General features: G+C 40.1%; 2 protein-coding genes across 6 annotated transcripts in view; one reads left to right on the top strand and one right to left on the bottom strand.

Annotated features, from left to right (window-relative positions):
* fcho1 (FCH and mu domain containing endocytic adaptor 1) overlaps window positions 1–11,754 on the top strand; it is a 47,622-nt gene extending 35,868 nt beyond the window's left edge. Inside the window, exons 15-27 of the mRNA XM_044130568.1 lie at window positions 192–248; window positions 1,626–1,677; window positions 2,753–2,877; window positions 3,285–4,286; window positions 5,188–5,294; window positions 5,377–5,569; window positions 6,574–6,688; window positions 6,781–6,936; window positions 7,494–7,626; window positions 8,292–8,488; window positions 8,737–8,801; window positions 10,445–10,612; window positions 11,445–11,754. Coding sequence (XP_043986503.1) covers window positions 192–248; window positions 1,626–1,677; window positions 2,753–2,877; window positions 3,285–4,286; window positions 5,188–5,294; window positions 5,377–5,569; window positions 6,574–6,688; window positions 6,781–6,936; window positions 7,494–7,626; window positions 8,292–8,488; window positions 8,737–8,801; window positions 10,445–10,612; window positions 11,445–11,473 — 2,399 coding nt within the window. The 3' untranslated portion in view covers window positions 11,474–11,754. The remainder of the gene's footprint in view (window positions 1–191; window positions 249–1,625; window positions 1,678–2,752; window positions 2,878–3,284; window positions 4,287–5,187; window positions 5,295–5,376; window positions 5,570–6,573; window positions 6,689–6,780; window positions 6,937–7,493; window positions 7,627–8,291; window positions 8,489–8,736; window positions 8,802–10,444; window positions 10,613–11,444) is intronic.
* A 170-nt stretch (window positions 11,755–11,924) lies between these two features.
* rfx2 (regulatory factor X, 2 (influences HLA class II expression)) overlaps window positions 11,925–24,298 on the bottom strand; it is a 32,211-nt gene continuing 19,837 nt past the window's right edge. For all 5 annotated transcript variants that reach the window (XM_044130571.1, XM_044130575.1, XM_044130574.1 and 2 more), the window contains 12 exons: window positions 22,285–22,466; window positions 22,004–22,123; window positions 20,973–21,094; window positions 20,670–20,788; window positions 17,142–17,254; window positions 16,893–17,044; window positions 15,895–15,992; window positions 15,197–15,346; window positions 14,916–15,124; window positions 14,681–14,834; window positions 14,057–14,099; window positions 11,925–13,967 (listed from right to left, as the gene is read on the bottom strand). In XM_044130571.1, the coding sequence (XP_043986506.1) occupies window positions 13,858–13,967; window positions 14,057–14,099; window positions 14,681–14,834; window positions 14,916–15,124; window positions 15,197–15,346; window positions 15,895–15,992; window positions 16,893–17,044; window positions 17,142–17,254; window positions 20,670–20,788; window positions 20,973–21,094; window positions 22,004–22,123; window positions 22,285–22,466 (1,572 nt within the window). In that variant the 3' untranslated portion in view covers window positions 11,925–13,857. The remainder of the gene's footprint in view (window positions 13,968–14,056; window positions 14,100–14,680; window positions 14,835–14,915; window positions 15,125–15,196; window positions 15,347–15,894; window positions 15,993–16,892; window positions 17,045–17,141; window positions 17,255–20,669; window positions 20,789–20,972; window positions 21,095–22,003; window positions 22,124–22,284; window positions 22,467–24,298) is intronic.

Below are 24,298 nucleotides of genomic sequence, written 5' to 3'. Positions count from 1 at the left end.
AGTGGAAAATTTAAAAACTCTGATTATCTTTGCATGGAATTAAAACTTGTTTTTTGACATGAAACATTTATGAGTGACAGAAAAACAAAAATAGATCAAGTACTTTCACAGCGCTGGGAGGATACGTTGATTATAAACCGTGTTTGTCTGAGCGCCGCTGATGGTTGAAACCTTCTGCTGTGTGGTTGCAGGAAACTCCAGCGCCGCTGGAGGCCAATCAGAAAACAGCGAAGCCGCCTCGCATCGAGGTGAGTCAGCAGTTTCCGACTCAAACAGAAACTGCAGATCAACTCAAAGTGAAATTATGTTTGTGATGCCGGTGACTTGTTAATCACCTTTTGCTGGGAATGAATAATGTGTATAAACATTGGCAAAGAACAAGAAAAAAGACAAACTAGCCTATTTCTTTTTAATTTATCAAAATTTTAAGCAGATTTTATTTCAAAGTGACTTTGATTTGATTTTAACAGCTCTAATCTAAAAGGTTATCTGTTTATATTGATGTAAGTAACCATTGTTTTAATAGACTTGTCACTTATAACCAGCAATATGTGGATTCTGAATTTATAGAGAACAATTGACCTAAAAGTAATGTTTTTGGACTGTAAGGAAGCTGGAGCACCTGGAGAGAACCCACACATGCACATGGAGAACATGCAGAAAGGCAGCATGCTGGGATTTGAACCTCAGACCGTCTCACTACAAGGCAGCAGAACCACCCACTGCCCCACATCAGAAATATGCATATCAAAACCAATGTGTTCAACATTATGGGGTCAAAGCTGCAGTAGGAAGAGTTGAGAAAAGCATGGCCAGAATCCAGATTTGAACAATCTGCACTTAGACCCCAACCTCTCCACAGCGGAGCCTGCCGAGAACTCAAGAAATGTCTACATTTCCTGTTTTTTCTCAGAATTTTGACTTTAATATCAGAATTCAGATTTTTTTTTCTTTTTTATAATTCAGTTTTTTGTTTTTCAGAATTATTATTTTTTTCTCACATTTTAGACTTTTTCAGAATTATGACTTTAATCTCAGAATATGGACTTATTTACTCAGAATTCCCACTTGATCTCAGAAGACTATTCAGAATTGTTTTTTTTTTTTTTTTTTTCACTGGCCCTAATCCTCTCCCGTAGAAACCAGTTCTTCTTCCCTCCATGTCATTTTTCAGCAGAGACCTAACAGAGAAGCCTTTTCGGCCCCCCCATAGACAGTAAATCTCTTCATTAGCTGACCTTACACGAGCCGCTCCACTCCAATTAGTCTCAGGTGACTCCGCTCGTGCTCTAAGGCCTGATTGATCACCAGTTGGGTCGTTATCTGTCTGCAGGTTAGGCGGGAGTGGGAGGATGTGTCCTGCTGCAGGACGCATCCTCTCAGGGAGGGAGTCTCTCTCTCTCATAAATCCAGCAGCAGATTAATGTTCCTCCTCGACGCGAGGAGTTGTTGCAGCTCAGTGACTCCCGACTAAATGCTCATATTTATTGTAGAGGAGCCATCTGATGGGTTCTTCCCTTGTGCCGCCTCCTCTCAGTGCTTCGAGGAAGATTGCTGATTAATACTGATTAGGGAACATCCTCTGCTTTGAGTCAGATTATCTCATGTGTGTCCTGTCTCTGCAGACAAAGAGCAGGAAGGCCTACGCAGGTCCACCTCCAGCACTGATCACGACAGGTGAGAGGGGTCTGCCTTTCGTCTCTTTTCTTCATCTCCTCTTTGTGTGCATCTGTTTTCAGGGCAGAGCATTTAGAGGTTGAGCTGCATCATTAGTGCCTTTTCAGCAGTCTGAAGCTCTGCAGGTTTTCACCTTGGCTTCTCTGCATCATTCATTTATTTTTATCCATCATGGCTTCCATGCTCAGTAGGTGGTTTTTTTAAATCTTTATTTCCTGTTTCCTTTGGAGGTCAGAGAAGAAAAAAAATTTTCATTTAAAAGAAATGCAGGACTGAGAGCATGTACACATTTGGGTTTAAGAGTATAGCTCTCAGCAATAATATGAATAGCATTTTATTATAATTAGGGCTGATGTAAACAATTATTTTAGTAATGGAGTAATCTATTGATTATTCTGATGATTAATCAAATTTCTGCTTTCTGTAGTAGCCACTGAAGCTAATGAGGGAAGTATACGAAAGAGAAGATGCTAAAAAAAAAAGCTCTGTTCTTTTTTATTATTATTATTCAAGAACACTTTTTATTTCTTAAGATGCAATACATCACTTTAAGTCTCCAGTTCAAAGTATGAATTTTTGGTAACACTTTATTTGAAGGAGTGTATGACATAAATAATCGTGATGCAACACAAATCATGAACATGAAGGAGTCTTTATGAATGTTTGACTGTTAGTAAGTGTCATCTGGTAAATAATGACACTTTTAATGAACATTAATGACACTTTTAATGAACAATTTAATGCAAGTTTTAAGGCAACTTTGCATTAAAATGTCATTATTTACAGAATAATGGAAAGTTCACACATTTAATGCAAATTTCCATTAAAAGTAGCATTATTTACACTTCATGGAAACAGTCATAAACATTCATAAGGACTTCTTTGTGTTATATCATATTTAATTCAGTGTCATGTCAGTGTTCATGACCCCTTCAAAAACTGAAATAAAGCATTTCACATTAACTATTAAAAATTAAAAACAAGCTGAAATTGAGGCATTAGTAATCACTGCCTTTTATATTGTACTTCACTTTCAGTCTGAGGTAAGACTTTGTGTCTGCTCTTCCTCCGTCAGGTTGGGTTCGACGGCGTCGGGTTCGGACAGCCTGTTTGGTCCTCCGCTGGAGTTGGCATTCAAGTCCAAAAGCTTCGACAGCCGAGATCAGTTCAGACAGCAGAACACGTTTGGTGCCTCTGAATGTAATGTCTTTATTCACTTTGGCAGAAATGAAGAACATAGTGAATGAATATTTTTACTTTGTAAGAGTCATACAGTAATAATACTTTAAGGTTATCAGGTTTTTATAACATTGTAGGTTTGCAAATCTACAGTGTTGCAAAATATGTAAAGAAATATTGACTTTTAGATATTTTCTCACTTTTATTCACTATTCAATATTTATTACATGAGTTTAGCACAAATGTTTCCTCCTACCTTCTTATTTTAGTTTTTTGGGGTTTTTGCATAATTTCGTCCTAAAGTCTAAATATTATAGATTTAAAACATTAAAATACTTTAAACTGTGAAACACCAGAACCTAAGAGGTTTTGATGGTTGACCTGCTCTGGTGCTGATTTGGTCTAAAATGTTTTATTTTGCGTTTCAGATGCTGCCTTCTCATCTGATTCCTCATCGCCAGAGAATGTTGAAGACTCCGGTTTGGACTCGCCGTCCCATCAGCCTCTTGGTCCGTCTCCTGAGCTGGTTGGCTGGGCCGCCTGGCCGCCGGTGTCACAGACTAAAGAACAAGCTCAAACGCCGAGCCGACCCTCCGACCCTTTCCTCTCCGCTTTCCACGAGTCTTCTTCTGGCCGCAGCTCCAACTCGCAGGACGCTGCCGCTAATGTCTGGTCTGTCGCCTCAACGCGCCCATCACGGGCGCCTCTAGACACAGAACCCGGTTCTGTTCGGTTCCCGGCTTTCTCCCAGTCGGAGTCGTCGGTGTGGAACTGCAAGCACATTCCCACAGAGGACCCGTTCTTCGCCAGCTTCGAAAGGACGCAGGAGACGTTGAACCTGTCTGACGCCTGGACCCGCCTGCCACCGCCGCGCCATTCCCAGGAAACCAGAGGGAAGGACCCGTTTTCCGTCTCCCTCGCCGAAACAAAAACTCTGCTGCCCCCTTCTTCCTCCTCCTCCTCTTCATCCTCCTCCAATCGTAAAGAACGAGAGAGGAAGCGAGACCGAAGCCTCCCGCCGCCGGTTACCTCCGATGACCCGTTTGCCATCACGATGATCGGGAGTCCGACTCACCAGTCGTCACTGGCTGCAGCAGCTGGGATGATGCCCTCACACTGCAGCAGCAAACCGGGAGTCGACGCGGCTTCAGCTCCGCCGAAGAAGGATCTGACCCACTGGAAGTCTGTCCACAACCCGTTCAGTGACAGCAGCTGCTCCAAGTCACAGGACGGAGGCGTAAAGATGGAGGCAGGAGGAGGAGGGGAGCGGAGGAAGCACCGGTCTTCAGAGAGCGAGCCGTGGCGGAACGCTCCTCCTCTGACCCGGCACTCCGGACCTCAGGAGGATCTGTGCTTCTCCACGGACAAAGACGAGGACTGCCTGGACCTCAACACGCAGATGACGACCTGCAGCGTCGGCTCACACAAGGGTACCGAGGTTTACTCCTCTTTACTTCAGCCTGTTGAGAAAGTCAAATAGAATATTTATTTATGTAACGGTGACCTATTATACTTCCTTGAACAGGTTAGTAAAGCTCTATAAGATACACAGAACATGGTCACTACATTTTGTTTTGCACAAAATCATCCTTGCATAATCAGACTTTAAGCTTCTTTCAGAATGAGCTGTTTTAGGGCGTCTTGTCACTTTAAATCCAAATAAACTGCTGCTGGCCACGCCCCTCAACTCAATATTTACACTCACACATGAGAATGGCTGCGGTCCAAAATGGCTAATGAAAAGCATTAGTAGAGCCTTCTGCACAACCAGCAAGAATGCAGCTAGTGGCTTCTGGATGGTAAGTCGACAACAAAACACTTGTCTTTTCCAGCAGCCATTGTGCAGTGCATAAAACCAGCTCACAAAACACATTGGGTCTCCTTTTGGGTTGCTAGGTAACGGGTAGAACTCTACTGGGGTTGCTAGGTGACTGGCGGGACTCTGCTGGGGTTGCTAGGTGACCAGCTGTACCTGCTGATTTGGGATGTTACTTTCGGACGGTTTTTGAAACGACTCATTGTCCAGACACTTACTGCCAAAAAAACTGCTGTTATTTTTTTGTTTTGTTTTATTGCTTGTTTTTAAAGTGATTGACCTGTTTTTAGAAGGAGCACAGACCCAAATGGAAGTATTAAACGTGAAAATGTTTGATGTTGAGGGAGCTGTTAATGCTTTACCTCACTTGAGAAAAATGCCTCATTAAACATGTTGGACCTCAACAGAATGTTACATTTCTTTATTTTATTTAAGCAGATCAATCTTTGTTATATTTGCTGCCATTTTCTTTGGTATGTCTTTGTTTTCAGCTCTTTATTTTTCTCCCCCAAAAGGGTCCAAACATAACTACAGGTCCGACACGACTGAAGTGGTTTCCGCTGCTCCTCAAAGAACGGCCCGGTCCAAAAGGTCGTCAACCCGACTCAGTGGCAGCGAGCGAGTGAGTCCCAGTCATCAGCTCTATCTGACTTGTGAACGAGGGCCTTAAAGATGGCGGCCATCATGTTGTCCCTCTGTTTCAGTCCCGGTCTCTGTGTTCGTCTCCTCTGCCGGAGCCCAGCCACTCCCTGACGTCCTCTTCATCCTCCAGTCCGAGCGACTGGGGGGCTCAGGCCAGGGAGGGCGACTGGGGGCCGCAGAACCGAGGGCCCAGTCCGGCCAGGGTGGGTCAGGCCTCCCCGCTCCCTTACCAGCACCAGGACCAGCAGAGACAGAGTGAGTTCCTGGTCACTATAAACCTTAATTAATGATTTATGTAAATGAAACGGACAAACCATGTGTTTTACTTTGCTATAACAAACTTCAGCCGACTTTAAAACGCAAACAAACAGCTGTAAGGGCGTCAATTTGTCTTTATTGAGGCGAGTGGAAATGGTCGATGTGGCCCGAATTTAAACAGAAGTACTTCACCACTCCTTGTGTCTGTTCGGGATCTGAGTTTGCCGTTTTAGGCCGCACTGACCAATAGGGACACGTCTTATATTGTTTAGGCCCCGCCCACAATGTTCATGTTTCCAGCTGTTAAAATTCTGAGTTCAACCAAAAGCAGGAAGTTTGAGAACCGTAACCAAAGATTTCTGACATGCACAAATAACATTTTCTCTTCAGGAGAAAACATTTGTGATTTGAATTAGAAAAAAGTTTATTTTTCCAAATTGAAATATCCCATGACAAAAAAATATTTAATTATAATCCCTGCGGTCGTCAGGCTTGGAATCAGTTGGATCCAGCTGCTGGGTGGATCCGTGTGCCTGGGTGAGATGGTTACATCCTCAGATGCGTTTGGGTAACAATAGGAAAATTCAACCAAAAGATCCAGCACTGAGACGATTTGTTTTAGTCAAAATACTAACAAATTTACTGAAATAAATCTAAATTTGCACAGAAACCTAAATAGCCTATTTATACAGTTAATCTGGGGGAAAAAAAATTATTTTTGTGGGTTAGTTACATTTTAAGTCCAAAATAATGGAAAGATTTTTTAGTTGCTGTAATGTTAACAAATTTGAAGCAATGTTGTAAAATAACCTTTAACATACAGTTTAGATTATTATTATCATCTATCTTTGCTCTCTTTGATTAGGAATCTGTTGGATGTAGGGATCAGCTAATGGACCGGATGTATTGAAAAGCTTTAATTTAATTAGTATGAGTTCATCAATCTTTAACTGTAAAAAGTCTTTTGAGTCCTAAACCTCATCTACCTCATCTCTCCACAGTGCACCTGTCCAGAGGACCAAGCCCCATTTCCCTCAGCACACAGGACGCCTGGCCGGTCGCAGCCGCCATAACAGAATACATCAATGCATACTTCAAAGGCGGACAGCACAACCGGTCAGCCTGGTGACATCACGATGACGTCACGGTCGGATTTTATTAGTTGGTTAAAGCAGGATGAGCTCCCCGTGTTTCTGGTTCTTCTTCAGATGTCTGGTGAAGATCACAGGTGATTTAATGATGTCCTTCCCAGCCGGGATCACTCGGATCTTCACAGCCAACCCGAACGTTCCCGTGCTCAGCTTCCGGCTTGTCAACATCTCAAAGATCGACAACTTCCTGCCCAATCAGAAGCTGCTCTACAGGTCAGCCGCCCTCTCTCCCCGAACCTCGATGGATCTGTTTGTATTTATTTCACTGTGTCCTCGCTGCAGAGGTTGGTAGAAAACCCAAAACTTTAAAAGTATTTGGTAGAAAGTCTACTCAACTACTGAGTAACTTATCAAAACATCAGTAATTTAATATTTAAAAATTACATCAGGTGGACCAAAATGTAAAGTTCTGTGAAAAATCATTCATATAGGACCCAGAATTTTTTTTTAATAAATGAAGATTAGATAATACTATGTGTCCAAAAAAATTGTAAAGTTTAAGCTGTCAGAGCAGGAAGTAGACATAACAAAATAAAAGCAGCAGAAATGGAAAAACAAGAAAAAAACAGTACAGTGTAGAAAAAAAACAGCATACCTTCTATAAACTAATTCATTTGTATAAATACAAAAATATATGTGCAAAAATACACAGATGTGCTTGTATAAATATATATACACACACACACACAAAGTCAAGTAAGAGTAGCAATACTTCCTGATAAAATTACTCAAGTAAATGTAACTAGATGCTGCCCAACTCTGCTTTGCAGCGATCCATCGCAGAGTGACCCGGACAGCAGGGATTTCTGGTTCAACATGCAGGCTCTGCAGCTCTACCTGCAGAAAGAGGCCGAGCTGAACCCCCAGGCCTCCTACTACAACGTCGGCGTGCTCAAGTATCAGGTCCGAAACTGATTTACTTATTTAGTTTTCTGCATGGATCTCAAAGGTGACCTATTATGTTTCCTTAACCAGTTTAGGACAGATCTACAGGTTATTCTAAACATGTTCATTACATAGTTTGCACAATATCATTCTTAGATAATCAGATTTTTCGGTCGGTTCAGTTCTGTCTATTTTAAGGTCCTTTCAGCTGTTTTTGGCTTGTCACTTTAAATCTAAATAAGTCGCTGCTGGCCACGCCCCCAACCCAACGTTTACATTCACACATGAAAATGGCTGCAAATAGATGCATAATTACACAACAGGACATCTTTGAAAAGCATTAGTACAGCCTCCTGCACAACCCACATAAATGCAGCAAGTGGTTTCTGAATGGTAAGTGAACATCAAAACACTTGTCTGTTCTAGCAGCGGTAAAACCAGCTGACCAGCCTGGGGTTGCTAGGTAACGGCGCAGTGCCTGTTGAATGAAACTTAGCCATCAGGAGGTTTTTGAAACATTACCTTGTCAAAAATGCCTGGTTATTTTTTTAAGCACTTTGGTTTTCTTTAGAAGCAGTTGAGACCCAAAAGGAAGAGGGAATGTGAATTTTGCATAAAAAGAAGCTAAATGGAAAACCTTCGAAAATTGATTTTAAAACGCGTTCCCACTGCGAACCTCTCAGGTTTCCTCTCAGGATCCGGGTCGAGCGCCTCTGTTGTTGTCGGCGGAGTGTCAGCGCAGCGGCACGGTGACCCGGGTCTCCCTGGATTACCACTGCTGCCCCGCCACGGCGCCCTCCACCCAGCTCACCGCCGTCCAGGTGCTGCTGCCGCTGGACCACACCGCCACAGACCTGCAGTGCCAGCCGCCCGCCTCCTGGTGAGCAGCAATGATTAGGGACAAAAACAACAAACTACATGATTTTTATCTTTTGATCACATTAATTTACTGATCCAAATGTCCTCCTTACACTGTAAAAACACAAAATCTTACCAAGTATTTTTGGTTTAGATGAAAGATTTTAGTTTCTGTCTCTAGGAAGTTTTCAGATTTATTTTGTTCTTGAAAATGCTCAGAGTCTCTTCATTTATCGATCAGAACTTAACGACGCTCCTGATTGTTTGTAGGAACGCTGAGGAACGTCGGCTGCTGTGGAAACTTCCAAACCTCTCTCCAACCAATCACAGCAAAGGTTGGAACTCTGCCAGCCAATCGGGATCAACGGCTCTGAAAACATGAAGCTTTTTCAGTTTAACACGTCTAACATTAAGAAGAACAGAGAGATGAAACATTCATTCATCCATCCACCCATACATCCTTCCTTACCTTTAAAATTTCCTCTTTAGATTTAAATCAGGATAAATGTTGAGTATATTCAGTAGTTTTGTAATAACTTCCCTCATTTCTGCCTCTCTTATTTATTTATGCAGATTTTTGTTATTTTTTTATGATTGCTCAGAAAATAGATGAAGGAAATTTCAGGGGCATGAATAGGCGGGAGATAAAAGCGTTTTGTTTAATGAGCCAGAAGCGACAATGAAAGGTTGCTTTAACTGTTGCTCTCCGTTTAAAAGCGTTTTCCTCTTTGTTTACGACTGAAGCGGTTTCCATTAATGCCGTCTGACAGCCGCGAGTCGCTTGTTTATGTTTCGCTGTCTGTCTCGTAAACAGAAGCAGACGGGTTCTGTGTCTGCAGCTCAGCTGAGTTTTTCTGTTCATCATTCCTCCAGATGTCAACAAAAAAAAGTTGAGGGTCCATATTGTCTAATTTAGTTGATTAATAATTAGCTGGAGTATACAAACACAAAAATGCAGTTTACTAAAATAACATAGTCAGGCTTGTAATTTAAACCAAAACTGTACAAAATATATAAATTTTGCATTTAAATATAATAAAATAAACCCTTTGTCTATAAATATGTTCTGCCCAGAACTCCTTATTAACTTGGAAAGGTTTTTGCTTCACCTGGATTAAATTAACGTAAAAAAAAAAAAAAATCTTATTAGGCTCCTTTTTCTATCCAGTGTTTTTTGGTTTAATCCAAAAAATAATCAACAGGTCAGCCCTGCACTGTATTGATAAGAGGAGCACAAAGGGCTCATCTTTTCACATTTTGATGTTAAATTATTTTCTTTTTTAAAAGTCTTTGGCTGCAAATAAATTAGTGTTCACTAAAGAAATGCTTTGTTATTGCATTTAGGCAATAAAATACTTATTTTCTTTTTAAAAAGGGACTGGATTATGTATTTGCATTTTTATATATTTCTAATATTGTATAAAAGTGCTTTTTGAGGGATTTTTAAATGGCTTAAAATTAAAAAATAACTTTATTCAAGTAAAGTTTGGATAAAACTTTATTGAATAAAAGTAAAAAAAGTATTTGATAAAAAAAATAGTCTGAGTAACTAATCAAATTATTAATCATTTAATATTTAAAATCATATTGTCAGACAGACCAAAGTATTAAATTAAGTGGAAAGTTTGGTATTTTAAGGACCAAAATGACAATTTATATAAGAAATAAAAAACAAAATCAGGTAAATTAAAAACTGCAGGTTTGTGTCTGGTGACTGTTTAGTTCAAACGTTTGTTCTTCATTCAGTTGGTATCCAACTCTTAAACCTTAACCTAAATGGTTAAATGAAAAATCTGGAGAACGCGTAGAAATTTTTTTTTATCCTATTAATCAATAACTAAAAAACCAGATTAGATTTTGACTAATGAATCTTCAGGAGGTCAGCCTGTTGAGGTTCTGGTTTTGCCCCAGCATCTTTCGTTGTCCTGAATGGCCCAGTGGACGGTGGTGGACTGAGCTTTGTGTTTTTGTGTCCCAGGCTCTGGGACGCTGTGTGCCAGCTGGCAGTGCCTGGAGGCCCCCCACGGCCCTCCGCCCAGCCTGGCCGTCCAGTTTGTGGGCTCCGGGACGTCGCTGTCGGGCATGGACGTGGAGCTGGTGGGAACCCGGTACCGCATGTCGCTGGTCAAGAAGAGATTCGCCACAGGTGATTCTGAAATAGAGATCTCAGGATCTATTGCTGCAGATCTGGGAATGTTTGATCTCTGCACAGGTGGATATTCAGTTCTGATGAAATCTAAAAATAAACAGTCCATTTTGATTTAAAGTGACATTTTATTTAAGTAAACTTATAGCACCTTTAATAGATAAAATCATTGAGTCTTTTCCAGCCATACAGATTATAGATTCTTGTCTATATGCAACTAGAAGCTAAAAATTTGGAAGAGATGCTTTTAAACTAGAAAGAATTACCAACATTTTTTCTAAGTGTTTGATAGCTTTAATGTTTTTTCATCTTTTTTTTGCTTAAAATCTAAATAAAAACCGATTTATTGTTTTATTTCCAATGTTTCAGCCCAAATGGAAATACTTTAATCTTTTAACACATCAGGACTTTGAAACAGAAAAAACACACAGACCTGCAGATTGAATCACATCTTAGACTTTCTTCTGGTATTTTATTTTTACTTTACCAACATTATTACTTCTGTATGCTCATTTAAAAATGTTTTTAAAAGTTACTCAGTCATATCAAATATCAATCTGATTAAATTTAATCTAAATCTATTAAGTATTTGCTTTCAGGTTTTGTTGCTCTGTTTTTATTATATTGTATTAATACTGACGCTGTCGCTTTAAATTTTGACTGAACTGTTTCATCTTCTGCTCTCATCTCTTTCAAAATTAAATTTTACGCTGAGTTGGGTCGGTACTGACGTGGTTTCACCAGACTCTACTGGTGGATTAAAATACATTTGTCACATTTTGTAATCTGTTGTGGTGTGTTTAATTTTAATCTGGATTATTTCCCTGTACAGGGAAGTACATGGCCGGCTGCTCCCTGTGACCCATCAGCTTCCTGATTGGCTCCTCGCTGCTGCATCAAACTCACCGTTCAGTGGTGGAGGACACCGTGCACTTACTTCTGACACGTCCTGCTGTTTTTAGGACCAACGTTTTTCTTCTTCTTCTCCTTCTACCGTTTCTCTCTAACTTCTTTTTGTGGTGTTTTCCTGGAGAGAAACTGTTTTTACTGAAGCTTCTTTGTTCAGACTGTGTTGTGTGTGTTTGGATCAAGAAACTGGAAAATAAACTGCATCTCTTTATGTAAATTATAAAAAATAAATTTAAAAAACTGCTGCCATGGACTTTAGGGTATTTAATTAATGTAAATACTGTATCTTTGTACCAACCTTGTGATCTTCTACCAAACTGTAGAAAAAGCAGAAACTTGTTTTAAGTAGAGGCTTTTGTGATGTTGAAAACTGATTAAATAATAAACAAATGTGCTTAAACCATTTGGGTTTACAACAATTTATTACACTTTGTGACCAAGTACAAAATACAGTGAAACTATGCAGTTTATTACAGACAATCATCTGTCCTTAGGCTAGTTAAAGTGGAGTCAAGAACAGGTTTAAAAATACACAATAAATTCAGTATACTTGTGAGAAGAAACTAGTTCAATAAAAAATAATCTAACAGCTTTACAAAACGTTACAAAGTACACATAGAAATAATTTTCCTCCAAAGCACTTTAAGGCAAATTACTGTGACAGGCACGAGTTACTAAAAGCCTTAAATAACTTAAGACTCTTGTTGCTACAACAAAATCATCTGAGGGAAAATAAAAAATAATTTCAACACAAAAGTTCCATCAATTCAGACTAGCTCATAAATAGGATTTTTTTTTTTGTTTGTTTTTGTTTCCAGACATCTTAGTTTACTGCGGCGCTGCAGTAATAAACCGTTTCACACATTTAACATCAGATTGGGAACAGAGTCGTCTCATTCAGCTACACAGCAAAGCATTTCCTTCTGACGCAACGGCATCAGAGAGACGAGGCATTTCCTACATCATATAAACATATTCATTACGTTTTCTGAAACGACGCGTTGTATTCCCTATTGGAACAGAACAGAAGACATCAACGGAGCCACAGCGTGAGGTTAAAGGTTCTGCAGTCTCTAAACCGGCTCCGCTCCATGTTTTGTCAACATGGATTGTTTAACATCCTGCCTCCCTTCTGTTGATTAATCTGGAATATTTCCAACTCCAGAGTGAGTTACAGACACAGTCCCTTGCAAAACTCGTCACATCCTTTATCATTATCGTACTTAAGAAAACAGAAACATATACATATTTTGTTTTTTCACAAATAAACATCTGAAAAGTGCGGCATGGATTTGTATTCAGCAACTCAATAAAGTCCAGCGACTTTAATCCAGTTACGTTTTAATGAATGTGGAAACTAATCAGCATAAATTCAGCTGTTTTCTGACAACCTGAAACCTACCAGGACTTGAACATCGGAGCAAAGAAAGAATTAGTCATGTGATCCACACGTTTGACCTTGAGAAAGTCCAATTTCAACGCGCGTGTTGGTCACCTTTGGTTTGGCTCTAAATATATTCATATTTAAATCATTCTGAGAAAATCTGGACTTTAATTTTCAGTCTTCGGACGAGTAAAACTGGTAGATAAATCAGGGGACTGAATACAAAGACCCCCACCAATGTTTTCAGATTCCTCCCATCTAATAAATGAGGAACAAAGTGAAAACTTTTGCAAGGCTCTGAGCATCTCAACAGACTTTGTTGAACCATCTGGGGAACAGAGCAGAGACATTGAGGTAAAAATCCAGCTTTTCCTGCTCCAAACCCTCAGCTGAGCTGGAAAACAAATGGGAAAGTCCTTGGGTTCCTGGGCTGCATGTTCTTACTTCCTCTGACCCATTTCTTTTTGTATTATTGTTTTTTTACGGTGTGTTTGCTACGAGGTGCAGCAGAGGCATCAGGGAGGGCGAAGGCGCTCTGAGCGTTCTGAGGTTTGAAGACGGTACATTCATACTGCGGTTGAGGCACAGCTGAGGGACAGGGCAACATCCGTAGCAACGATTTCAAAGTTAATCTAAGGCACTCAAAGGACACTATGGCACAACAAACTCGGATTTAAAGAAAAAATGATAAAAGCAAAAACAGATGGAGCACAAAAACGCCACCGTTTAGAGGTTAAACATCCAACATGAGAAGCTACTGCGCAGAAGAAATTCACAGTCCCAATAAAAACAGAAAACGACGAGATCTGTTACACCCCTGTGAAACGACAACATATAAAACTGTGTGTGTGGGTGGGGAGGTACACCGTCTTTATAAACACTTTACTACTTCTGCACTCTTCTCTATTTACATTGCACTCGTTCTGCTGCTTCCGGTCCGTTCAGACCGGACTCACATTTCCTGCAGAGGGTGGCCTATTTCAATCCTCTCCCTCTTCACCGCCGGCTCGGCCGGAGCGCCGTCGCCGTCCAGGTTGCTCATCTCGTCTGAGAACGACGCATCTGAGGGAGAGGAAGAGGATTCTCCGTTTTCGTCTGCCAGTTAAAGCGTGTTGCTATGGCAACCAAGGTTTCAGAAAACAAGCGCTTACCCTTCTCCAGGAGCGACGGCATCATGGAGCTCAGGTCGCTGAACTGGAAGTTAAGATTTGAGGGAGAATTTGTAAACAAAACAAAATAACGAGACATTAGGCTAACGGTGCTTCGCTAACCATTTTTAAACACGTTCTAGTTGATCGCATCCTGTCAGTGTTTAATATTTTTTACTCAAATTATGCTTGACACAGCAAACCAAAGCAGCACAAGTGTCTTTATTGTGTTAAAATCTTTAAAGTGCGGCATGTTTTTATCAATACAATCTACGGCTCCATGTGACAGAACGATGGAAAAATCAAGAGTTATGAAACTTCAGCCTGTGTTCAGGTGGGGCTGCTGCCATCTGATTTTAATCAATTTAGTTTTCTTCACTTTTTTCCTTAAGAAAAATTTAACCGACATTTGAGTAGATTTGAATTCAAAGTCAAAATAAGTAGAAGCCATCTTGTCAAAAGCAGACGGTGGTGCTTGGTTTACTAATATCACTATGGAAACCCAAAGAATGTATTGATGAAAAAATAATCCTAATTTTCCACAAATTAAACAGGAAATCTGAAAAATCGATAAAATCGATTCATCACTCCGCTCTAACTGCGAGTTTCCCATCTGACCTCTCTTACCTCTCCCATCACAGCTATGGGAGTTTCTCCGGTTGCCTGGGCAACGCGATGCTCCACCAGGTAGAACATGTACTCGTCGTAAAGCAGGCGGATCAGATGGAATGAGCCGAAGCTGGCGGCGCTGCGCAGAGTCAGATCTCTGATCACCATGGAGCTGCAAGCAGAGATTCGATGATGAATCGCTATTCTTCGTTATTCTGGATTTTTAAGGAACAGCCTCAGCGCCGCTCCGTACCTGTAGAAGGACCACTTGAGCAGGAACTGGCGGGCGGCTTTGGGGAAGCTGGGGCTCCCCTGGTGAGGCTTCAGGACCTGAGAAACCACGTTGTCCAGCCAGGTGGCCCACTGGTCCAGGGAGCTCTGCTGCTGCAGGGTCACCTTGAAGTCCTGCTCCAGACGCTGGACCACGCCCTCGTCACACTGGCAGACCCACGACGCCTGCTCCTGTTGGACAAACCCAGGGTCGGTCAGAGGGGAGCCGCAGCGGCCGCAGAGCCTCCTGGAGGCGGAGCTTACCTGTACGTTGGCGAAGTCCACCCTGTTGAGGTCAGAGAGCATCTGGTTGATCTGGGAGGTGTTCTGCAGAACGGCGCGGGCCGCCTGGGCCAGGTGGTTCAGACTGGTGTAACGCCTCAGAGTCTGGGCGAACGCACTGACCACCGCCACCTGACCAGGAAAACACGCAGCGACTCACCCGATTAGTCATGATAATATTCAGCTAATTCAGTAATCGATCGTTAAGACTCAAAGAAAGAGAGAAAAACAAACATTTCACACGCAGGATTAATCAAGTCTTTAAATTCTGTACAAAAAATTCTATTAATCAAATATTAATTGGTTAAATGAAAAAATAATCAACAGATCAACTCTTAAAAGAAGATTTGTTTTTGTTTGTTTTTTTTACTCTTTTGCGTTCACTAACTGAATGCCAAGTTCCTGCATTTTAGGCAACAATAAGATTATTTTATTTAAAAAAGAAATCAAGTTATTTGTTTACAAATTTCAATGCATTTCTAATTCTGTATTTAAAAAAAGGCTCAAGTGGTCAGATGAAAAGTCTGAGGAAGGAATCAGTTTTCTTTCAACTGTTTAATCATCATAATAATCAATAGTAAAATAATCATCAGCTGCAGCCCTAGAGGTATTTAATATCAGGTCTAATTACCGGTACCTAATAATCAGAGTAAAATGTCTTTCTGGAGATTTCCGGTTACCTTGGTGCGAACGATCTCTTGTGGGAAGCTGGTCATGGCGGTCGTCAGCCAACCCTCCAGACTCTTGGCGAAGTTTCTGATGGCCTGAGTGAGAGTGCCTGAAGAAACGGAACGGCCTGGATTACAAACCAGCACAGAGGCTGTGATAGTTACTGCAGACAGCCTCCAACAAACACAGAGTCACACCGCAAAATGCCAAATAAACTCATCATTACAGTTTCAATATGTGCAATAACATGGAAGGATTTCATGGATGCATTTGAAATAAAACACTCTGCTTCCTGATTATGTGTTTGTCCAGTTAGATCGACTTTCAGTGCCTTTTCTTGTGAGCTCCAGCTCAGCGACCGTTTGGACATCGTGATCATGGGAAAGAACGGACAGCTAAGAGGAGGTCAGGGAACATCCTGGATTTGGAAAATATCATCGGCCTTCTGGAAATTTCAGAGCTAAGCTGAAGTTCTACTTTTTGTAAGTTAAGCTTAGTTTTTCTAAACTGGGAGCGCTAATCCCTCATATGAGATGCTAAGGATTTTAAATCTAGACAAAATAACAATTTGCTATTGAAACATAATCAATGAAACAATATGATGGCACTTAACAAAATGTAATGTTTCAATTGTTGACCGTTTTCTATGATTTTGTGTTTTTATGTTTTTATGATGTAAAGAACTTTGAAATAAATGCCTTGTTGTTGAAAGGTGCAATACAGATTTTTTTTGTAAAATAAAATCTGCAAGTATACAAATAAAATTAGATTTTATTTGTATAGGAAATATACAAATAATTAATTTTAAGTGAATTAAAATGTCTGCGTTTTTCATCTTTTCAAATAGTGAAACCTTACAAACACAGTATGACATCATCACTGCATTACTTAATGCTGGAGAGGCTACAAAAGCTGCTGATTATTGTTCTAAGGAATCTGATTAAAAAATTTCTTTCAGCAGGTCAAAGGTTAATCAGACCCTCTCTATTATGTGAAGAGGCGCACTGACTGGGAACAGGGCGCAGCACATCGGGGATGAGGATCTCCACCAGGGCCTGGTACAGGATGTGGTCACAGCTCCTCATCCATAGCCGGACTGGTTCATATTTGCACAGAGATACCAGCTTCTCCCTGGGAATCACTCGCTCCAGTTCATCATCACTGCACAGGGCATAAAGAAACAAAAGCAACATGAATGCTGCTGCTCTGAACTCGGGCGGTTTGAAGCCCACAGAGAGCCGTTTTCATCTGATCCGACCTGCTGGGGATGGTTGTGCTCCCGTCACTAGATGGCGCTGTTGCATTCCAAAAGTTCTGCCAGAAATTCTCCACATAGTGGAACTGCAGATTCATCACCACATCCAAAGTAGCCTGCAGGAGAGAAGCAAGGCAGGGAAGGAGAGGGAAGGCGGGGGGAGAAAACACACAGAGCTGAGCCATGGCAACCAGACACACAACAAAGTTTCTCCAGGCAGGCAGGCGGGCGGGCAGCCTCAACCTGGGTCCTCCTGGTTCGACAAAAACCCAGCTCCCTGCACATTAATCATCCACAGAGTCGATTAGGTTTCAGTGCTTTTGTGAAGCAGCTTTCCAGATACGTCTTCCTACTCTGAGTGACCTGAACTCACCTGTGACATTTCTTTCCTGTTTCCTGTGCTTGAGTTTTGGAGGCAGAGTGTCGATGAACGTGAAGGAATCAGAGGTGAGCTGCTGCAGCAGCATGAGTGACAACCTGATTCTACAGAGATCACAAGTTTACAACGTCTTGGTAGTCAGGCCAGATGAGTTTCCTTCAGGGGGGAAAAACTCCCAGATATCATCTGTTTATTTAGTTTTTATCTGCGTTACTAAAGTGCCCAGAACACGCTGAGCCTCCTCTTCCTCCTCTTCTCCTCTTCCTCCGTGCAGCACGGTGAACACTTGCAGCAGGATCCTGTTACACGGCAGCGTAAGTCTCAATCACATGATATGTTTTTGCTTCCTCTCCGCCCGTCGCCATGGCAACCGTGTTTACAGTTGCCCCCAGCAACAGGTCAAACACAGAGCTTCCAAAACAAAAGGAAGAATTCCCCATTCCCTCCAAACGAGCACATTCTGCCTTCCTCGTCCCTCCAAAGCCAGCGAGCGAGAGAAACAGAGGGAGCGAGCGCGCGACTCGTCCTGCCTCGCAGCTTTCTATCGACGCAGGAAAAGCCACCCGACAACAACAAGCTCAAAGAGTGTGGAGGAGAAACCGAGTCGCTGACAGAGGAGCTAAACCTCTCAGATCCTCTCTGCCTTCACAGAAATCAAAGCTGAGGTTTGAGACGCGAGTGTTTTTACACCAAAACGCTTCACTAAACTTCTATGGTTCCAAGCCAGGCCAGGAAAAACTGTTGTGTTACCATGACAACAGGAAGAAGGAAAAAAAACAGGTACATCTCAATGTATAGGGTTAGGCCTGTCACAATAACAAATACTGTTAAGACCTTAATTTGTCCCAGAAATTATTGGGATAAATGATAATGTTGTTTTAAGACGATTTTCGAGTATTATAATGATAATGACATAACAAGTTCTCCCTCTGAGGGACTAAAACTTTAATTTGTACAGAATATTCCACACTGAAACTGGAAGATAACCAAACAAAAAACAATAAAGAGAAAATAAAACGCACACAAAAATAAAATGAATTATAAAATCTTCCTAAAGAAAACTTATAGCTAATGAAAACCAAAAACCAGTTGCATCAAAATATATATATATATATTCAATATAGAAATATTATATTAGAGCCTACACAACAGAGGATTTCTGACCTCAGAAAGCCCCCACTAAAGAAGCTGATTGTTTAGAATGTTGCATATAAGCATACCAATGGAAAGTTGAGTGGAAGGAAAAAGTATGGGAGAGAAAATGCAAGATAGATAGAACTGTTGCAGAGAAGTTTTCAGGTGAAAGAGTTTGGAGGAAGAGTAAAGAGACGGTGATGATTTGGGCCCCGTTGGTCACTACTGAGCCCATATACCGTACATGGATATGATAATACGTTTTTTTTATTAATCCTATCCAATATAAAATTTTTTTTTATAAGCTGAAGCTGTAATTCAAACATTTAACTCAGTAATAATAAAAAAGACTAAGCTCTAAGGAAATACATTCCTCATACTAACAACTTGTTGTTTCTTGTGCTGCAAATGATGTCTAAAGATCACACAAAGCAGACAGATTAGTCCCTGGGAGCCGTAAGAGTGGCAGAAATGTGACGGTGGACAAAGACAGGAGTCTGTCCATCCGTCCGCAGACACAGCGGCACAAAGGCCCGAGGGGAGGCCGCCACAAAGACACAAGATGTCCACCCAGCACACTGAAAGGTTAATTGGCATATCTTGAAAGCTGTGCAGAGATGAAAAGACGGCTGGAACAAAGGCGGTGTGTGGAGAAGCCGGACAAGAGGAGGGCAGGGATAATATGATAAAACCCCGAGCTTCACCGCTTTAATCGCTGCCTCTCTCCAGGATCCAACGGCCCAAATTCTTGGGTTGTTTCTCCCGCCCTCATATCTGGGTTCCATCTTCAGGCTGCGCAAGTGAGTCTTTCTGTCAGGGAACTGAACTGAAGTGGTAAACTACGGATGTGAAACATAATTTCTCAACAACTCTGATTTCTTCACCCAGAATATTTACAGTTTAGAAATAAGACACCTGCTGGCTGCAGCCTGATTTCCCAACATTAGGACATTATGAAGAGATTTCAGCTGTTTCTTTATTTTACACCATAAACAGACTCAATGTGGTTTCATTCGTATAAACTTTAAATTACCATCAATTGTAAATGTATTTGGGTTATTCCACTTTGATCACCATATGAAACCAGAAGTACAGGATTCACTCGCTGTGTGACGAAACATGAGCGACATAAGCCTCAGCTCAACACATAAAATCAGTGAGTTACAAAAAACTTCACCAATTCAAATCAAAAAGGTGAGGCTCATCTATTATATATTCCATAAACACAAAGATCACAAAGTGATACGAAGACATGGAAGTACTAAGAAATTTATAATTTATCGTGATATATTTATTAGTGTGATAACGATTCTGATTTATTGTTGCTACGATAAATTCCAATTAAAGATATTGAAAAATATTGTTGTGATTTCTAGTTTTATTATTTTCTCCAATGTTTGTTCAATAAAATCTCATATATATATCATATAAAATATGATTAAATTAAGTTACTGTGTGCCGTCTAATGGTACAAATCACACTTCATTTTGTCACCGGTGTTCGAAAGAAGTGTGTTATAAATGAGTATGTTTTTTTAAAAGTTATGCCATGACAGCCAAACAGTTGCCTAAAAGAAAAATAATAAATAGTTCTTATTGTCACTTTTATCGTCATCACAATAGTAACACAAAGTATCATGATAAAACTTTAAGTCCAAGTGATTAGTTGTTCCACTTCGCTTCACATTACTCTCCCTGATGGTGGCTGTGACATTTTCAAGCAGACTTTTTTCCTTCCACTTATCTTTCCATTAGTATTCTTTGATACAGCAGACTGTCAGTTGCAGTAACTGTTAAATGAATCCAGTAATCTGTTAATCTTTTTAGTTAGTTTTTTTAGTCAACCATACACAAAAACACAGACATAAAAGCCTTCAAAGTACATAACACTGTGATCATTGTTCTATGTAATATTCCAGATTTTTACTCTATTACTGCAATTTAAAAAAATCTTTCAAGGATTATGAAGAAGCACATGCAGCTATGAACCAGAAATGACTGTGCAGAGATGAGTCTCACCTCACAGTGGCTTCTGTAGAGCGTCTGCAGCTTCTTAATATCAGTCATGCTGATGCGCTCAGGAAGAGGTTGCGTGCCCAGGTCCGGAGAAGGAAACGGAGGTAAGGAGTGAGATGTGTCTGTGGAAAGGAACATGGATGAGTGTTTATCTATAAATCCAACATCTTCTGACAGGAAAGACAGAATCTATGGGAATCTGTTGTGATGGTGCCAAAAGAAGAACTTCAAATGCAACTCAAAAATATCAAATCTGGGGGGAAAAAATGTATAAAGACGGTACATAAAGGCAGTTTGTGTGTTTACCGATGTACTGCTGGTGCTGTTGGGTTTGAGCCGCCACCGACTGCTCTGTGGTGCTGCTGCAGTGCTGAGAGCTTCCACACAGACTGTCAGACATGCTGTCCACCTTCTGCAGAGGCTTAAACCTGCACAAATACGAGAGTGAGACATTCATGTTAGCTGTAATAGTGGACAGATAACCTGAGTAAATACAAAAAGCTGTTTTAAAATAACATTTTCATTCAGTGAGGGGGAAGGAAAGTTGCCCAACCCAGTCAGGCCCTCTGGGAGAAAGCAACCACCTCCTTATTAAATCATGAATTAACAATGACTAAGTTATGCTTCCTAGAAAACTGAGCTCAGTTTTACAAGTCAAAACATGGCACTGATACCCCTACACAAAACTTTAAAAATACTTTAATTATACTGTCTTCTGGAAAATTTTGCTGGATAAATATAGTTGTATATTGGTAATCGTATTATTATTCTCAAAGGTCAATACATTTTACATTCTAATGAATATTTTACATTGGACCTGGAAGATATTTTAAATATCAAAAATAAATAAAACAGCAGAAACAACAAATAACATGAACTATGAAGTTTCTGTAAACAAAACTGTCCTAAAAAAAGGCAACTCAGGCCAAAACACTAGTTTTCAGTTTTCAGTAGAAAACGAGAACAAAAAAAGAGAAAAACAACAAATCATTCAAGTGAAATTACTGAGCTCATTTTAATTCATCGTGCAATTAATTGATTTATTGATTATTGATTACTGAGGCAGGCCTAACTGTCTTCAATTACATGTTACTAGTAAGGTTTGTTATTTATAAACACTTGATTACAGGAACAGTTGAAGGTTCTTACAATAAGGCATCTATAACACTTCAAACAAAACATCACCAAAAAAAAACTAAAATAAAAATTTTAACAGAATGTAAATGGTTTGGACAGAAAACGGCTAAATGCTGAAACGATTTAATCACAAATTACAAAGAACAAAATGTAAGTCAACCTAGAAACTGTATTTTTCCATCTGTTGATAAAAGTCTGACCTCTGTTTCTGGTGGACAGGCTGCTGCCGCATCGCCATGTACTGGGTGTCCTCCTGCAGCCGGTTCAGGGGAGAATCTGGCTTCACCCGGATGCCATAGTAATGGTACTTGGAGTTGCCTCTGAAGAACAGAAAAGAGCCAGAAACCAGTGAGAAAAAGCCTTGCCATCAGTGTAATTACTATCATTACTCTCCACCAGTCCCTCTCCAGTACATATAAGCACAATCATATTCATCACTTCTTGAAAAGTTATGTGATTACTGTTATCAGCATCCTCCTACCTGGTGCCGAGGCGCCGCGTCCTTAGGCCCATAAAGACGGAGCGGATGAGCTTCCCGAAGGACGCTGCGTTAACCGGATCCAGTTTCTGCTCCTGGCAGTGTCTGAGGTAATGGTTGTAGAGGGAACACCGGGGCAGGCTCACTCCCTCCGCCGTCTCATAGTTGTCCAGCAGCCACTGAAGCTGCAAACATAGAGGAGAATATATTCAGACCTGGAGTGTTCCCAGGAGACGGAGCTGCTCTGCGGCGCTCACCTGAGCTGCAGAGGAGAGGAGCAGATCTTTTTATCATATCAAACGCCACATAACGCACACATCACACAGCCTCTGATTTTTAAACAACCACCCATGACGATGTCTGTCTTTACCTCTGAGCTAAGGCTGCAAATAACCAGAGGAATAAAAACTGCTACTAGAGTTAAAATAACTCAACTTTAAACACACAATTTGGACACATAAATGGTAAAGTGGGGTTAAGTGGCAGGAGGAAGCTGGAATAGAACCTACAACCTTCTAATCACAAGACGGCTACCCTACCCACAGAACCACAGTCGCCCCCGCATGGTGTTCAACTTTAAAAGGAAAACTTTAAGTCACATTTCTCCCAATTTAAATTCAAATATATAATTTAGTTTTAATAATTGTGTTGTATTTCCTTCGTTTTGTATTTGTTTGCACTGATTGCATTTATTGACAAATTATGTGTAGTTAAGTATTTTAAAGTATTTCTGGTGAAAAATGAAAACTAGCCTTTTGATTTTTATTTTATTCTGGCATATTTACAGAAACGTTAGTCAATGTGCATTTAATTTTTATTACCACAGCCCTTAAACAAAGACCTAACTCTACATCGCAATAAAATCCCTTAAATGTAAATGTAACAAAAATATTAATAAACTCTATGACAAATTAAAAACAAAAACGTAAAAGTGAAAAATAAAAAAGTTAATTTATAAACTGTAATGGGAACAAAATAAAAAATGTTAATGAGACAAAATATAAAAGTGAAATCATTAAATGTGACAATAATAAAACAAATTGCAGAGGTGACAAACATGTGAAATAAAACTGTAAAGATGTATTGCTACTCTTCCTGTTCTGTCTTTTAATTTGAATATTTTCCTCTACTCCACCACAGACGCGTTTTGTTGGAGCGTCTCCACTAAAAACAATTTCTCAGTAAAACTCTAGTCTTTTATTCTCCTAAAAGAAAACTGAACAGCTGCCTTTGTTCTCTAGTATTTTGTAGCAGGAGAAAAAAAAAGAACACTGAATCTGTCATCAATACGCAATTTAGAAAGGCCAATGAAAACAGTTTAAAATGTTTGACCTCTGTAACATTTTTCCTACAGAAACTCAAGGCTTATAGAACAAACGATTGAAGATTTATCTCTGTAATTTTATTAGATGTCTTGCAATCAATATGTCATTAAGTTAATTGAAAGAGTTCTTATAGAAAACAAAAAGCACAATAATTTGTGAACATTATGAAGTTGGTTTTAAGAGCTTTATATTAAACATGCAGTGTGTTTGACGTTGTGTTATTTAGTTGTTTTTTTTATCTGTATCTTTAGACATTACCTCAGGCCTCTAACACAATGTTAATCTTTCTGTGTTGTTCTGTTTCACCATTTATGGATAAATAAAACTAAAATATATTATTATTGACACTTTTACGGGGATACCATGCAAACAGCAGCTGAAAAAATTATTATTAATATTTAATCCAAACAGAGGACTAAGTTTATAGAATGCAGACAAGTTTTTTTTTACTATTTGTCTATGCAAGATCAACTGGAACCACATTACAATATAATTTTAGACTATTATTCAAATTTGTAAAAGGTTTTCCATCCAAGAAAACCCAGACGATTGCATCAAGCCACTGAGTAGGGGATAAAAAAATCTTTTGGTTCATCTAACTAATTTTTCCCTCCAATAATTTTTTTTAAAAGCTAGTCTGTGAAAAAGCAGGAAAAACAAATAATCAGCATTAGTTCATGCAAAGTATCAAA

Source organism: Gambusia affinis, linkage group LG10 (genome assembly GCF_019740435.1).
Source record: "Gambusia affinis linkage group LG10, SWU_Gaff_1.0, whole genome shotgun sequence".
Classification (NCBI taxonomy): Eukaryota; Metazoa; Chordata; class Actinopteri; order Cyprinodontiformes; family Poeciliidae; genus Gambusia; species Gambusia affinis.
This window is presented reverse-complemented; position numbering and strand designations above follow the sequence as displayed.